We start from the raw sequence: 15,000 nt of genomic DNA on the forward strand, positions 1-15,000 counted from the left end.
AAAAAAGAAAAAAGAAAAAAAAAAAACTGGGTTAATGAAAAATACTTGCCTGTTCGCTTGAAAAACGATAAGCAAAACAATCGGCGTGATACGGAATTGCGATAAGGGTGCCTGCCAAGTTCATTGTCTTCGAGAATAATCAAAGGGATAACGTTAAAGGAAAAAAAAAAAGGAAAGAAAAAAGAAAATGATAAAAAGGAACAGAAGAGAAAGAGAAAAAATAAAGATAAGAAAAAAAATAAAAAGAGAGAGAAAGAGATAGAGGAAGAATCGTTTACTTCGCGGAGGATTCCTTTATGAAGAGAAAACAAAAAAAAAAAAGAAAGAAGCTGAAAGAGATCTCTCGAAGAAATTGGACGAAATAAAGATCGCTTTACATATAGGGTGTCCAGTTTGATTTCGTTTCCTGAAATATATCCTTAAATTTACATATTTATTTATTTATTTATTTATTTATTTATTTATTTATTTATTTATTTATTTTTATTACCAACAAGCATTTCGATCGACGTCAAAATAGTTTCACTTTTTTTTTTTTTTTGGTTTCTATTTATAATTACAGTGACCTGTATCCTGTTTGTATCATATTGTATGCAATATTTAATATATTAAAGATAAAGATTTTTAATTATATTATATAATACACGATAATTATAATGAACAAATGATAAAAATTTGTGAGAGTTTATATACAACGTGTTCCATTTAAATCGATCAATTTCAATATTACCATTGTTTTCGATGATAAAGAAATTCTTTCCTTCGAAAAGGAGAAATAAAATGACATGGAAATTTTTCTTTTTCAAAATCATCGGTGCTATATATTCTTTTTTTCTTTTTTTGTTTTTTTTTTTTTTTATTCTTTTTTTTTGTTCTTTTGAAATGGAATGGTATTATTTGTATTATCGCGGTAGAATAGCTCAATAAAAGGAATACGTACAAAACAGATAATATCTTTTTGACGTTTTTATATTAACTTGCGATAGAAGAAAAAAAAAAAGTATCACATTGGAACGAAATAATAATATTAAGTATAAGCGTTTAAACATTTCAATCCAATTGACACATATTTTTCATTTTACGATTATAACGAAATATTTAAGTTAATTTATACTATATTATAAACTGTAGCAAGAAATGCGTTTAAACGCATGAGCGTAACTCTGTTACTAAATGCGAAATGAATGCACAGCTGGTGCATAAATCATGGATAGTAACATGTGTCGAGCTAAAGGCATCATTAATGTGTTAAAGAGAGAGTGAGAGAGAGAGAGAGAGTGAGAGAGAGAGACAGAGAGAGACTATGAAGGGGAGGGGAAATATGAAACGGATAGTTAACGTATCAGACTGCGAATACGTGTATAGTAGCTAGTTTAGAACATACGTTTAACGCTTTGCTCTAAGGGATAGTAAGTGAGTAAAACAGAAACGCTTAACGCTTACAAGCTCGAAATACCTGTAAAGGTAGATAGTCGTCTAATTGAACGAAACTCGGAATGTAGCCGCATGACCTATAATTTAAATATCAATGAAATCGAACTATTAATTGAAAGTCACTATCGAATATTTTTTATTAAACGAGAACAAATTAGTATAATTAGATCGTTTCGATTATTTTCAATTCTTTTTTTTTTCTCCGCTTATCTATTATATCTCGATTCTCTCAAGGAATAGAATTATTAATATTTAATTAAATTTAATTTAATTTAAATTATTAATATTTAAAGAAAAATTAATATATATATATATATACAATATGTATAATATTTTATAAATTATTACTATTACGCATAAAACTTAGCGAAAAAGAAAGATAAAGAGGAATAACATATGTTATGACATATGATATAATGATATGCTAAATAAAATGTTGGACATCTTGTGTAATGGAACGTTTAATAGTTACAAAAGACAATAGTTACTCGAATGTTTTTCTTTTCATTTTCTCTCTCTCTCTCTCTCTCTCTCTCTCTCTCTCTCTCTCTCTCTTTCTCTCCCTCATTACAGAATTCGTAAAACGCTTAGCCTGGAGCCAGTGGTGTCAGAATAAACAAATCGTATTTCGATGCATCTACTCTCTTCATTGTCCCTATAGTACAGTTAATGCGTACTGACCTGAAAATCCCTTTCAACTATGACTTTCAGGTTTCTATTCCTGGCGCAATCCAGATAACGGTTCCTGGTTCATACAAGCCATTTGCGAGGAATTCAATATCCATGGTCGAACTCTTGATCTACTCACTCTGATGACTTTCGTCAATCGTCGAGTTGCCATTAACTACCAATCCTTCCTACCTGAACGAAAGAGTTTCCACAAGAAGAAGCAAATACCGACTATAGTCAGTATGTTGACTCGAATAGTGCGCTTTCCTAAAAAGAGTATTTTACGTTCGAAACCGATGATAGACTCAGCTACCGAAGAAAACAAAACATCCAATATCGAGAAGAAAACTTATGGGACTAAGCCATGCTGACATCATCGAGATTACAATCTTTGAAGTTGCATAAATGACATCGTCTTTTATTTTCTTTCCTTCCTTTTTTTTACAATTTCTATACGCACGATTTATCTATCCATGTATGTAGCTTTCTTTTTTTATATATATATACATATACATGTGTATCGTGCTGGAATCTTAGCTTTTATAAAAGAAAAGAAAAAAAAATAGAAAACAAAAATCAAATTATATATATATATATACATATATTTATTATGTTATATTTTTAAGATAGGAAAAATAAAAAATAATAAATATAATAATAAAATAATAATAAGTATAGAAAAATAATATAAATAAAATTGTGCATATTTTACTCTCATCTTCTTTAGTTTGTAAAATTATAAAAGAAAAGGAAAAAAAAAATCAGAAATAAAATTATTTATGTATATCTTTAAAATTATAATTATAATTAAAATTATAATTACTTTTAAGTTTAATTAAAATTATATATATATATATATATATATATATATATATATATATATAATTTTTACTTTATAAGAATAAAAAAAGAACAAAAATAAAAAATTAAATCATCAAAATTCTTACATCGTGTCATTCAATTATTTTAATAACATGAATTATTTAGTATAAATTGATTTTCGTTGACTGTTTGGAGTAACTTTAGATACACAAAGCAAAGGGGATCGTTCCTTGAAGACAAAGATAGATATATATACAGATAGATAGATAGATAGATAGATAGATAGAGAGAGAGAGAGAAAGAGAGAGATCTCTAGTTTCGATCTAAGCATCCATCGAAAATTCGATTCCGTTTTATCGTCTACAAGTACCGTCAAAATAACTATCCTGCTTCTCTCATTGAACACTATTCTGCTCTGTTCTAGAGTTCTCTTAATGAATAAAGACAAAACATAGAAGATGTATTATTACGAATTAAGAAATGTTCCTAGCAAGATCTCTCTGACATCATAATGCAGAACTACATTTTAGTATAACAAAACTGTTATTCGAAAAAGTCCTTTCTGAGTTTGCATAAGGAAGACATTTTCTCTCTCTCTCTCTCTCTCTCTCTCTCTCTCAAATTTTATTATGTAATTAAATTAGTTAATTTCTATTACGACATGACCTTTAACTCGAATATCAAAAGTTTGCTTGATGAATATAACCATGAATATAAACACATTTACAAATGTATAAATATTTCTTTCGTACATTGACACGAACGTGAGTACTTTCATGAATATAAATACGAATTAGAAAAAAAAGAGAAAAAAGGAAAAAGAAAATGAAAATTAGTATGTCATAAGAATGTAAAAATGTAAAAAAAAAAAAAAAAAAGAAAAAGAAATCAATTTACTCTAAATAGTTCGTGTATTTAAATATAAATCGAAAATGGTATGTGAATATGTATTAATGTATTAGATGTATCGCGAAAACATTAACATCAATATGAACGTTTACGATTAATATGTTACATATAAATGAACACCATATATATATATATATATATATATATATATATATATATGTATATGTACTTTGTGTATATATAGTAAAGTTTTCTCTCAGTAGACGAAATCGCTTACCTTCCTCCACGTGGAAAAGTAAAGTAAAAGCTGTTCTATACGGTATTTGAACTACCAACGTGCTATTGTGCTTCTCTAACGACGAAGTTAACAAAGGAGCGCTTTGATAAAATGGTTCTGTGCTTCTGTGAACGCCATTAGTATAAGTGTACAGGGCATAACGTAACGTGTGCATTCTCTATCGATCGCGATATTAAGCACGATATTTACCATAGATTTACTTTCTCTCTCTCTCTTCCTCTTTCTCTATCTCTCTTTCTCTCTCTCTCTCTTTCTCTCTCTCTCTCTCTCTCTCTCTCTCTCTCTCTCTCTCTTTCTCTTTCTCTGTATCATAAATAATACAAAAGATATTTACATTGTCTATTATTAAACTTTGTATTTCTCGATCAAACTTTTCCGTTTTATTAAATATTATTTAAAACAATTCACGATATCAACGTCGGATTTATCATTCGTTAACGATTCGATTAAAGATTATCTTGTAGAATGTACAACGCTATGTTACGCAATACGTTTATAAATCAACAGCTCTATTCATACTCGTGAACATTAGTATAACAACATCGAGACATTGAATACGCTTTTCGACAAATGCAAATTAAATGAAACTTCCTTTATTCATTTCCCATTTTCGAATTCTCTCTTTCTCCTTCTCCTGCTCCCCCGCCCACTCTCTCTTTCTCTCTCATACTGTCATTTACAACTTTTATTGTTATGAGACAATTAATTAAGAAATAAAGAGTATGGTATGATAATCGTTAAGTTGAATCTCTCTTTCTCTCTCTCGCACACACACGCACACAGACACACATACATTTAGAAATGATTTCGAAATTTAATGTCAGAAATTTCTATAAGCATTGTTAATGTTTCATGCGAATTGTTTGCATAAGAACAATTACTATATAAACGCGTATACGTAAATATGCATGAATAATAGAAACAAATGTAATCGAGTGAAACGTGATCGCTTACATGCGAAAGATTTTGGATAAATCGATAAATCGTACAATCTTGATAATATCGAAGAATATCCAAGAGATTACGATCAATCACGTCGCGTGCGACACGACGAATATTGTCTCATATTACTATTCCTGAAGGAATAATTAGGATGATCTATGAACGAACGGTACTCGGAAACGGTTAACGGGTATTCGATAACCCTATTACGTCCAGTCGAGTACTCAGAGCTTACATCCATCATGGACGTGCTACGAGGCCATAGTAGATAGCGCATACCTGCTCGATGCTTCTAAATGTCTACCTATCGTGAATATCCTGGACTCTCTCTCGGGATTACTTACAAGTGATATACAATCTGTAAAGACACATAAATGAACTCTGATATTTATGATTTTTTAATATATTTTGTTATTTCTAATACAATATATTTCGATATATCATAATGCGTGCCGAATCAATATAAAAATAATCTATTTCAGATTTTAAGTTATAAAATTTCGTTTAATCATTTTGTTTTCTGTTTTTTTTTTCTTTTTCTTTTCTTTTTTTTTTTCTTTTAGATATATAACTTTTTTTTTTTTTTTTTTTTTTTAATACACACACACACACAAAGAAACAATTGTACATCGATGTAATACGAAATAATTGTTAAATTTTATTTTAAACGTGATTTTTCACATAATCGATTTACGTAATTATTGATCTAATCATTTTACATTGAAGTATGAATTATTTCGAGAGAGAAAAAAATGCAAATACTTCGAACTACTCGTTCAGTCGACTTTTTATATTTTTATGTGAAATTGAAATAATAATAATAAAGTTATCAATTAACATTATTTCAATATACTTTAAATGATGTTTCAATCAATGAAGTAAGGAAGAAATGAAAGTTAATTGTAAATGAAGTAAAACACGGCGGACGTATTCATTACAAATTCACGAAAGCGTTTAAGATCGGTTGATTAATATTTGGAACTAACGATGCACTAAAGATTTTCTAATTTCTCCGGGTTTCGAATTACTTTCCAAGGTTATAATTTTCAAAGGTGATATTATTACACGCGTTAAGAGGAATATATCAAACGAGTTCTGTTTATCGCTGTCATTAAAACGGGTAATCGAATTCAGTTCAGTAATTACAAGATCGTTTCAGCGTACCTCAGCGTCACAAAGAGGGATAATTTCCGTTCGAAATAGACTTCTCAGTGGGTCTTTGAAACTTTCTTACTACGTTGATTCGACGTAGACCAATTGCCAATCGAACGACGATCCGTTCTCATTTCCCTTATCCCCCGGAATTCACCTTCTCTCGTATAATTTTGAATTACTTTGGGGATATAGTCGAATAAAAAAAAAAAAATAAAAAAAAAAAATAAAAAAATAAAAGAAATTAAAAGAAATTAAAAGAAAGAAAGTAAACAAACAAAAAAAAAAGAAAAGAAAGTAATATCAACTCGGCAAAAATTTCTAATCCATAATCTCATTTCTTCGTTATAACTTACCATAAAACAGTTTTGCTTAACGGGTGAAAAAGTTACGCGAATGAACTTAAAAAATTCTATAAATACGTACGTACCGTATATAATTATGTATGCGGATTGTATTGTGTATGCATAATTTTGTTGTATGTAAAAAGTTTGTTTAAAAACGTTTGGAAAAAAATTACAAACATTATAGAATAATCAATCATGTTATTTAAAGTTACCACGGTTATTGAATTATCTCGTTTTATTTATTTTTCTTTTTTTTTTTTCTTTTTTTTACATTTCAAATAACTTTATGACTAATGAATCATCGTATTTATATAAATAATTAATGAAAATTTGACAATACACGTTGTAACATGCTATTGAAGTGTCTTATCGTTTATAAATTTATAATTGTATCTATTTTAAAGTAGTTTTTAATGACTACATCGTTACGTCATTCATTTATGAAAATGTTACAATAAATTCGATAAAATATTATTAAATAAAATCTCTCGTTAAAGTTTTAAACTTTATTTCGTCAAACAATCTTATTTAATTCTTCATCGTTCAATGTTTACCGTAACAAGTGATTCAACATTTATAATGATATGAAATTTAATATTTATAACAGAAAGTCGCGTTGCTGCGCACAAATGCAAATTAAACCTGCTACAACGTTCGCAATTCGGCACCAATTTTAACATCACGTTTATCACGCATCATAATTAACAGTAGAAGGACCATTGAGTCATTTTGTCATTCTTTTTATCTTATTTACAGGATATTAATTAATTTTATTGATTAATATGCTATTCTTGAATCTCCTGTCCTTTTTGTAATTATTTAATGACTATCTCTTGGTATTATTAATTATTTTCTTAATTTATTTAACTATGATTTAATTTGTTTTTCATGATAACACGTATTCAGGTATATTCGAAATTTGTTTTATTAACAAAATAAATTGTGACAAATACTGCTATCTGATAATTCAAAGGGACTAAATAATAAAAAAATAGAATTATTTTAAGATACGCCTTTATACAGTTATAAAATCACAAGAACAATTCATTTCTATTGTATTGTTACGTTCTTTTAAAGCTAAAAAAAAAAAAAAAAAAAAAAAAAATGTCGGGAACACGGTAACATGAAAATTTTTCTCAAACAATTTTTTTTCATTTTTTCATTGTTCAATAAATAAGTTTAATCTAAAACATCGTTCCCGTTGAAATAACAACGAATAACTTTTTTTTTCTCCTCTTTGTTGCCCGCACGTACACCGAAACATTTTTCGATGAACACCAACTTATAAAAACATTTTGTCCACATTGAAGTTATATAGCTCAGAGGAATATTTGTGTTTTGTACCTATTTCAAGACATACATTTGTGTACACACCCGAAGGGACCATTCGTTTCTTTCGCCACGCGTGGACGTATGTTTCATATTTTTCTTTGATATTTATCGCTCCGAATGGAAACGGAGAATAAGCAGCAATATTTGTTGGTAGAAACATTCGATAACAACGTGATCATCGATTGTATTGAGATATTTTGCATCGTGCATCAAGAAAAAAGTTTCTGGTTGTTGCATCAGTAAAAATATCTAGGCTTGGATTTGTTTATTCTCTTTAGATCGAAAAGAAAATAAAAAAAGAGAAGAATTAATCGTGGATTCGTTCGAATGTTACGGTTGAATAACGACGTATATATCGCAAGAAGGAAGGAGATGAAAACAGAATAAAACAAACAAAATAAGAAAAAAAAAAAACCCCCACAAAAAACAACAAGAAAAAATGAACGAAAATCAAAGGAATATAATCGAAAATATAACGTTCGTTGAATTTCATTTCATTCGGAACAAAGTGACGTCTCCGATGTAACAACACAACGAATACCGCATATATAATCCATTTTCATTCCTCTTGGCGTGCACTTTCGGTACATCGTTATGATGCCAAAGATCAGAAGGGGTCAAACTCTATATATTGGCCGAAAAGTTTTGACTATGTTACTGTGTTCCTTTTTAAACTAGTACGAGGTAGAAAGATGGACAACAGTTTCACGATAAGTTTTCGTCGTGATATTTTTTCCCCGTTCTGTGTGAACTATAATTTCAGCTAGTCGGATATTTTGTGAACGTCGTTGTTCGCGTAAACGAGTCTTTCATTTCTCTCTCTCTCTCTCTCTCTCTCTCTCATTCTCTCTCTCTCTCTCTCTCTCTCTCTGTCTCTCTCTCTCTCTCTTTTTTTTCTTTTCTTCTTCGACCATTCTCCAAAGAAGTCAGAGAGGTAGAGCTGGAGGTCAGACTCGAGTTTTCGAAAACGAAAACGTCACTCGGGAGTGATAAATCTCGGATAACGGGTGTGCTCGTAGCACACCACGAAGGTTATCCTTCCACTCGGTTACAGGGTTGGCATTATTTATCGACGCATTTTTGCGTTTCTCCGAACTAATTTCCCGTAAGGAAAAGGAAAAAATTTTTAAGAGGAAAAGAAAGAGGAAGGAAAAAAAAACAAAGACAGCGTAAGAGAGAGAAAGAGAGAGAGAGAAGGAGGAAAAATAAATCGAAAAAAATTCTTGGTTACCACGTTAGATGGAATTACAGAACACGATAACGAGCCACGTTAAAAGCTTGCGTGGGTAACGTTAGTAACGTGGCTTACACTCTCTTATATCTATTTTACAGTAATAATGCATAAGCATGCATATATACAAGATTCGTATATGTGAACGTTAACCCGTCTATGCGTACGATCGATGTGCATGAAGAGGATGCTGCTGCTGCTGCTGCTGCTGCTGCTGCTGCCAGTGCTATTGCTGCTGCAGCCACTGCTACCATTATTGACGTTGGTATTGGTGGTATATACTCCTCTCATCGTGATAATATCCGAGTAAAGGAATTTCAGTTTTGTATGTCAAAGAGTTTTTTGCTTATTGGCTATCCTCTCGAAGGAATTCCCATATTAAATTTCTCGTGGTTTAACGGAAGGAACTTCGAATGTTAACGAGAAATTAAAAACGTGAACGATTTTCAATGTCCTTATGTTTTTAACGCGTATATTTTTAATCGATGATTCGATTGCAATTTAAAAATATTGTTAAATCATTTAAAAAAAAAAAAAAAAAAAAAAAAAAATAGAAAAATTCTCGATCTTTAATAATAATAAAATAAATATTATCTAAAAACTAATTTTTTATATAGATGTAAAACATGAAGAAGAAAGGCAAGTAGTAACGTATTCGTAACGATTTTCGTTGTACGTATTGTAAAATTGATGACTATGGAAAATCGATATCGCTTAACTCGATTAAAGGAACAGATTGAAGGGATTTTACAACGAAATAGAGTCCATGTTACATTGGGATGGTAAAGTTTACATTCTAAATCGTTAAAAGGTTTAACTTGTATTCACGATAAAAGAAAGAGAAAAAGAGAAAGAAAGAGAAGAAGGCCATTGATTTTCTATGAGTAAGTTCTAGTAATAGAGAACACGCTATTGACTGAAATATATCTGACGAATAGAAAGATACGAAAAGGGCAAAAAAGTGACGAATCGATAGAGCTCTTTAAATTATCGAAATATTTTAACTTAAATGCCGCAAAATTTCGTCGTTGACTGAAATTCAATATTTTAGACTCTTCGTACATGTATGTGTCTTTTTTCTTTTCTTCTTCTTTTTCTTTTTTTTTTTTTTATCATCTCCCTTCCATTTTGAAATTATACTTTTTTAACCGAAAGAATAAAGTCCGATGTAAAAATTATGATAATAAAATTTTTCCTTTATCTTTTATATAAAAAAAAAAAAATTATGAAAAATAACATAATTGAAGATAGTTTACATATATATATATATATATATATATATATATATATATGTCATATAAATGAATTATTATATATATTTATTCTATGTAAATCAATATTGTTTTATTCCGAAATTCATTCGACATTTATCGAGTTGTTGCATAAGTTTTAAAACAATAGCAAATAAAAGCGTAAAAGAGTGATGTTATTTTGTTAGTACAGTCTTTGAAAAGTGTTGGTTAGTCGTTTAAGCGGATGTTATATTGTATTCAGAACGCGACCGTACTACTCCTCCTTCTCGTTCAGCTTACGAAGCGAGTTAACACTCTTGTCAACGGTCTTACGAGTACTTCCTACCGCTTACGTCTTTTCTATGCTCTTTCTCTCTCTCTCTCTCTCTCTCTCTCAATCTCTCTTCCCCCCTCTAACCCTTGTCTCTTACAAGAACTCAGTATTAGCAAACTTGTTGGTTATACTGAATGAGAAGTACGTCACGAGCCAAGAATAAGTTAACACCTTTTACTTCGTAGAAACGTAGAATGTATTTGAATATTCCGTTTCTATTTTAACGAAACTTCGGTGTCTATATTCTGTGAGATATATCAGAAAAGAAATAGAAGAAAAGAAAAATGAAACGTCGATAGGGTCGAAGGTACGATTGGAAAATTTCAATAATTCCTGGAAACGAGACTGGGAAAATCTTTTTGTCAAATTTCCAACGGAACGCACGGTGCACCGAAAATAGAAAAGAGAAGGTGATAGAAAGAGAGAGAAAGAGAAAGACAGACAGACAGATAGAGAGCAATTTTACATCGATTCAGGAGAGTCACGTTCAGTCCTATATTTAAACGTCGAATTCACTTCAAGCCATCACCCTCGCTCGTACTCGTTTCTATCCATCCCATGCAGAATTGTTCTTCTGCAAAAAGCAATTCGGAATACCTAAATTATTTCTAATTCCCGTGAAGCGCGAGATGTGCAAGATTTCGTTTAGAATACGAACAGAGTTTAGTTTCTAATCAGTGACTTTGTACGCCCGAACATGGAGAAATGAACACGAAATGTTTCATTCTATCGTAAAATTCGAGGATTTTTAAAAAAAGAAAAAAAAAAAAAAAGAAAAGAAATGTAAAATGTAGTTACTTTTGGTAGAAAAGAAATGTAAAATTGAAGCTTCCTTTTTTCGAGATTATTTCGACGAAACGTAAACGTACATTTTTCATGAATCTTAATCGTATCAATTTTTGTAGATATTATGATATATTATTGGAAAGTATTTCGAACGATTTATGAAAAGTGGAAGTAATAGTCGTAGTCTCGTCATTTGATATAAAAAGGAAAAGAAAAAAATTATGTTCGTTCAAAATACAAAAAATTTAAACCTTAAGTATCACGTCAATAATCGATTTTGTCGTGTTAGTAAAAAAGACTTCTCAAAAAATATCGATTTCATAGCGTCGATGAAATAAAAATCATAACTGACGACGAAAGCAAAGTTCTAATATGCGAAAATAAAATTATATTTATATATATATATATATATATATATCGAGTATCTGAAATATCTTCGTTACTTTTGATAATATTAAAAAAAAAAAAAAAAGAAAAAGAAGAAAAAAAATCAAATATTAAAGAAAGAAATTATTTGACGAAAACGTTGCAATATATTCCCAATTGTCACGAAAATTTGTCACAAAGTCATTTTTTTTTCCCCAAAATCGTCGAGATAAAAAGAAGGATAGATTTTTCAATAGAAAACAAAAGAAATATCTAATATTTATCCTTGAATTGAAACGACACATTCTTTAAAGATTTGTTTGTAAATAATCGAAAGTAACGATAATATTTTCAGATGTTTTCCTAGTACGATAAAACAAATCTCTAACATCTATATTCTCATGTAAAAATTTATAAAAAAAAAGGAAAAGAAAAAAAAAAAAGAAAAGAAAAAAAAACGAAAGAAAAACAATTAATCAGAACGTTTTGAAAATGGGGAAACAAAGAATACTTAACGATAATCACTGGTACGAATCAGCTATTGGATACATCTAAATCATTGCTTCAATCTTTTTAACAAAGCAAGACGATTTAGATGCGTAGGCGTCGGTATACGTAAAGTTCGCAGAGAACTGAAAGCGTCGTCTCGTTCGTGGACAATGATGCCGGCTGTTCTCACTACTCGAATCTTCCAGCCGGTAGTCTAACCAGCCGGTCGAGGTAGCTTTGTTTACCCAACATTACAATGCGTAGAAGAACGCTCTTGAGATTCTAATTTGAGTGCAAACACGCTGAGCGAGGGTTAGTTTTCCAGTAGTCCTCTGTTGCAGACGAGGAGCTTCAAGGAAAAGACTAGGGTTGCTGGCCTATTCTCTCTTTCTCTCCTTCTCTCTCTCTTTCTCTCTCTCTCTCTCTCTCTCTCTCTCTCTGTCTCTTTCTCTCTTTTTTATCCAAAAGTCGATTCATGCATCGTGTCTGAGATCTGAAGAACCAGACACGAAAGAGAGATAACTCATCGAAAAAGAAGAACTTGGAAGAAATGTCGATTGTTGTTCGACTCGTTGTTCTTTGAAACAACTATCCTGCTATCAAGAGAGAGAAAAATAGAGAGAGAGAGAGAGAGAGAGAGAGAGAAAAGAAGTGTTTGTTTCTTTTAAATAGCCGTGATTTCTTTTTTTTTTTCTTTTTTCTTTTTTCTTAAACAACTACACCTGAAAGTGTTCAAATTTATAGATATAAATATGTATTTTGATCAATAAGTTATTCCACATTTTTGTCACTTTTACATTTCACAAAATAGCATCAATATTTTTTATTGAAATGTTTAACATTTTATACGTAAATAAATAATGCACTCTATTGTATTTTGCATTGAAAGAAATGAATATACGATGGAATATATGTAAATGAATGGTATTAAAGTATTTTTTTTCTTTTTATTTTTTTTTTTTTTATTTATTTGAAAATCTTTCATACCTCATATCTAAAGAAATAATACTATATAGTATTTTGTTGTTTTTTTTTTTTTTTTTTTTTTTATCGGAAGATGGTTATTACTTTATATACAAATAATTGCATTCTAAAGCATTGCTTTAATGAAAAATTGTTTATTTTTTTATATCTAAATTTTTTTATTGAAAATATTTAATATCTTATATTTAAATAAATAACAGATCCTATTATATTTTATATTGAAAAAGTTTTTATTATTTGCGTTTATTATATTTGAAAATGTTTATTATCTTATATCAAAATAAATAACACAGTATCTATAGTATTTTTTTCACTTAAATTTTTTAGTATTTCATATCTAAATAAAAAAGGAATGTATCTAAATAAAAATAAATTTTATATCTTGCTATTATTTTACTGAAAAACTGTTGATTATTATATTTTATATCTAAATAAATAACACTGTAGAATATTTTTTATTGAAAACTTTTAATATTTCAAAATATTTTGTATTTTACTATTTAATAATTTTGAATATTTTATTTACTGAAAAACTTCTTCAAAATTTTATGTCAAAATAAATATTACTGGTATCTTTTATATTAGAAATTCCAACATTACTTATTGACCAACCCTATATATATATATATATATATATATATATATATATATATATATATATATATATGTTTGTATACCGTTATAATATAATGATAAAAATACATAAATATGATAGAAAAGTGATCATCTGAACGTTGTGTTTTTCTTTTTAATGTTTTACATTTTTATTTTTATTGAAATACTTTCATTGGTGTTATTTCTGTTTTATATATAATAATTATAATCAAATGTTTTCATCATAATTTAATATATTACAACTGTTATAAATATGTGTATTATTCGTAATGATGTGAACATAATCATGATTATTGCAAATCATTTATACGTATAATCGGAGATCTTAACAATAAAAACAGAAAATGAATAAAACAAAAATCATAAGTCAATGTATTTAACAAAAAAAAAAAAAAAAAAAATTATAGATATAAATAAGCCGAGAGATATACGAGCAATTCGTAAATTCTCTTAATGCAAGTTCCTGTGTTATTATTTTCTTCAAAAATATGAAATTCAATGAGAGAAATGTGATTCTATTATTTAAAAATTCCTTTATCCCAACATATGTACATTCGTGGGTATTCATAAATTCCTATAATAAAGAGAGATTCATATTCCTATATAATATCTACGTATATCTTGTTCACGTGTATAAAATATACATGTATTAAAGCATATAAAATATAAATAATATAAAATATATTGCAATATATCTACGTGAAGCCATTTTAACGAGTTAACCGAAAAAGAGATCAGTTAGTTAATTAATATTTCAAACTGGTCGTAATCATATATGTATATGGAGAATAAATACAAATGATAAAAAAAAGTACGAAGTACATAACCAGAAAAATAAGAAATTTTCTTATAACAATGATAAATAAAAAATATTCTCACTTTTTATTAAATATACAATTTCTTTATTAATGATAATTACAATTAATTGATATAATTAAAGTTTTTCTGCTTCTATTTATTCATATTTATACATGTATATAAATATGTATAATATTAGGTTAATGCACTTTTACGTGCTGGTTAAAAGTACACTAAGATCTTTCGATCATAACTTTTTTTCTTTTTTACCGTATTAAACCGTAAATAGCAACAGCTCTACTAAAACACCACCTCGATTT

General features: G+C 28.8%; 2 protein-coding genes across 3 annotated transcripts in view; one reads left to right on the forward strand and one right to left on the reverse strand.

Moving 5' to 3' along the window:
* LOC118449501 (caspase drICE-like) overlaps window positions 1-2,676 on the forward strand; it is a 15,131-nt gene extending 12,455 nt beyond the window's left edge. Inside the window, exon 5 of one of the 2 annotated variants that reach the window (XM_035884153.2) lies at window positions 2,146-2,672. In XM_035884153.2, the coding sequence (XP_035740046.1) occupies window positions 2,146-2,474 (329 nt within the window). In that variant the 3' untranslated portion in view covers window positions 2,475-2,672. Of the gene's footprint in view, window positions 1-2,145 lie in introns of both variants that reach the window. The other variant, XM_085655537.1, reaches the window with a different exon arrangement.
* LOC118449500 (alkaline phosphatase) overlaps window positions 1-15,000 on the reverse strand; it is a 125,832-nt gene that overhangs the window by 51,370 nt on the left and 59,462 nt on the right. The window lies entirely within an intron of this gene.

This window comes from Vespa mandarinia, chromosome 3, assembly GCF_050613455.1.
Source record: "Vespa mandarinia isolate Hongniang chromosome 3, ASM5061345v1, whole genome shotgun sequence".
NCBI classification, from domain to species: Eukaryota; Metazoa; Arthropoda; class Insecta; order Hymenoptera; family Vespidae; genus Vespa; species Vespa mandarinia.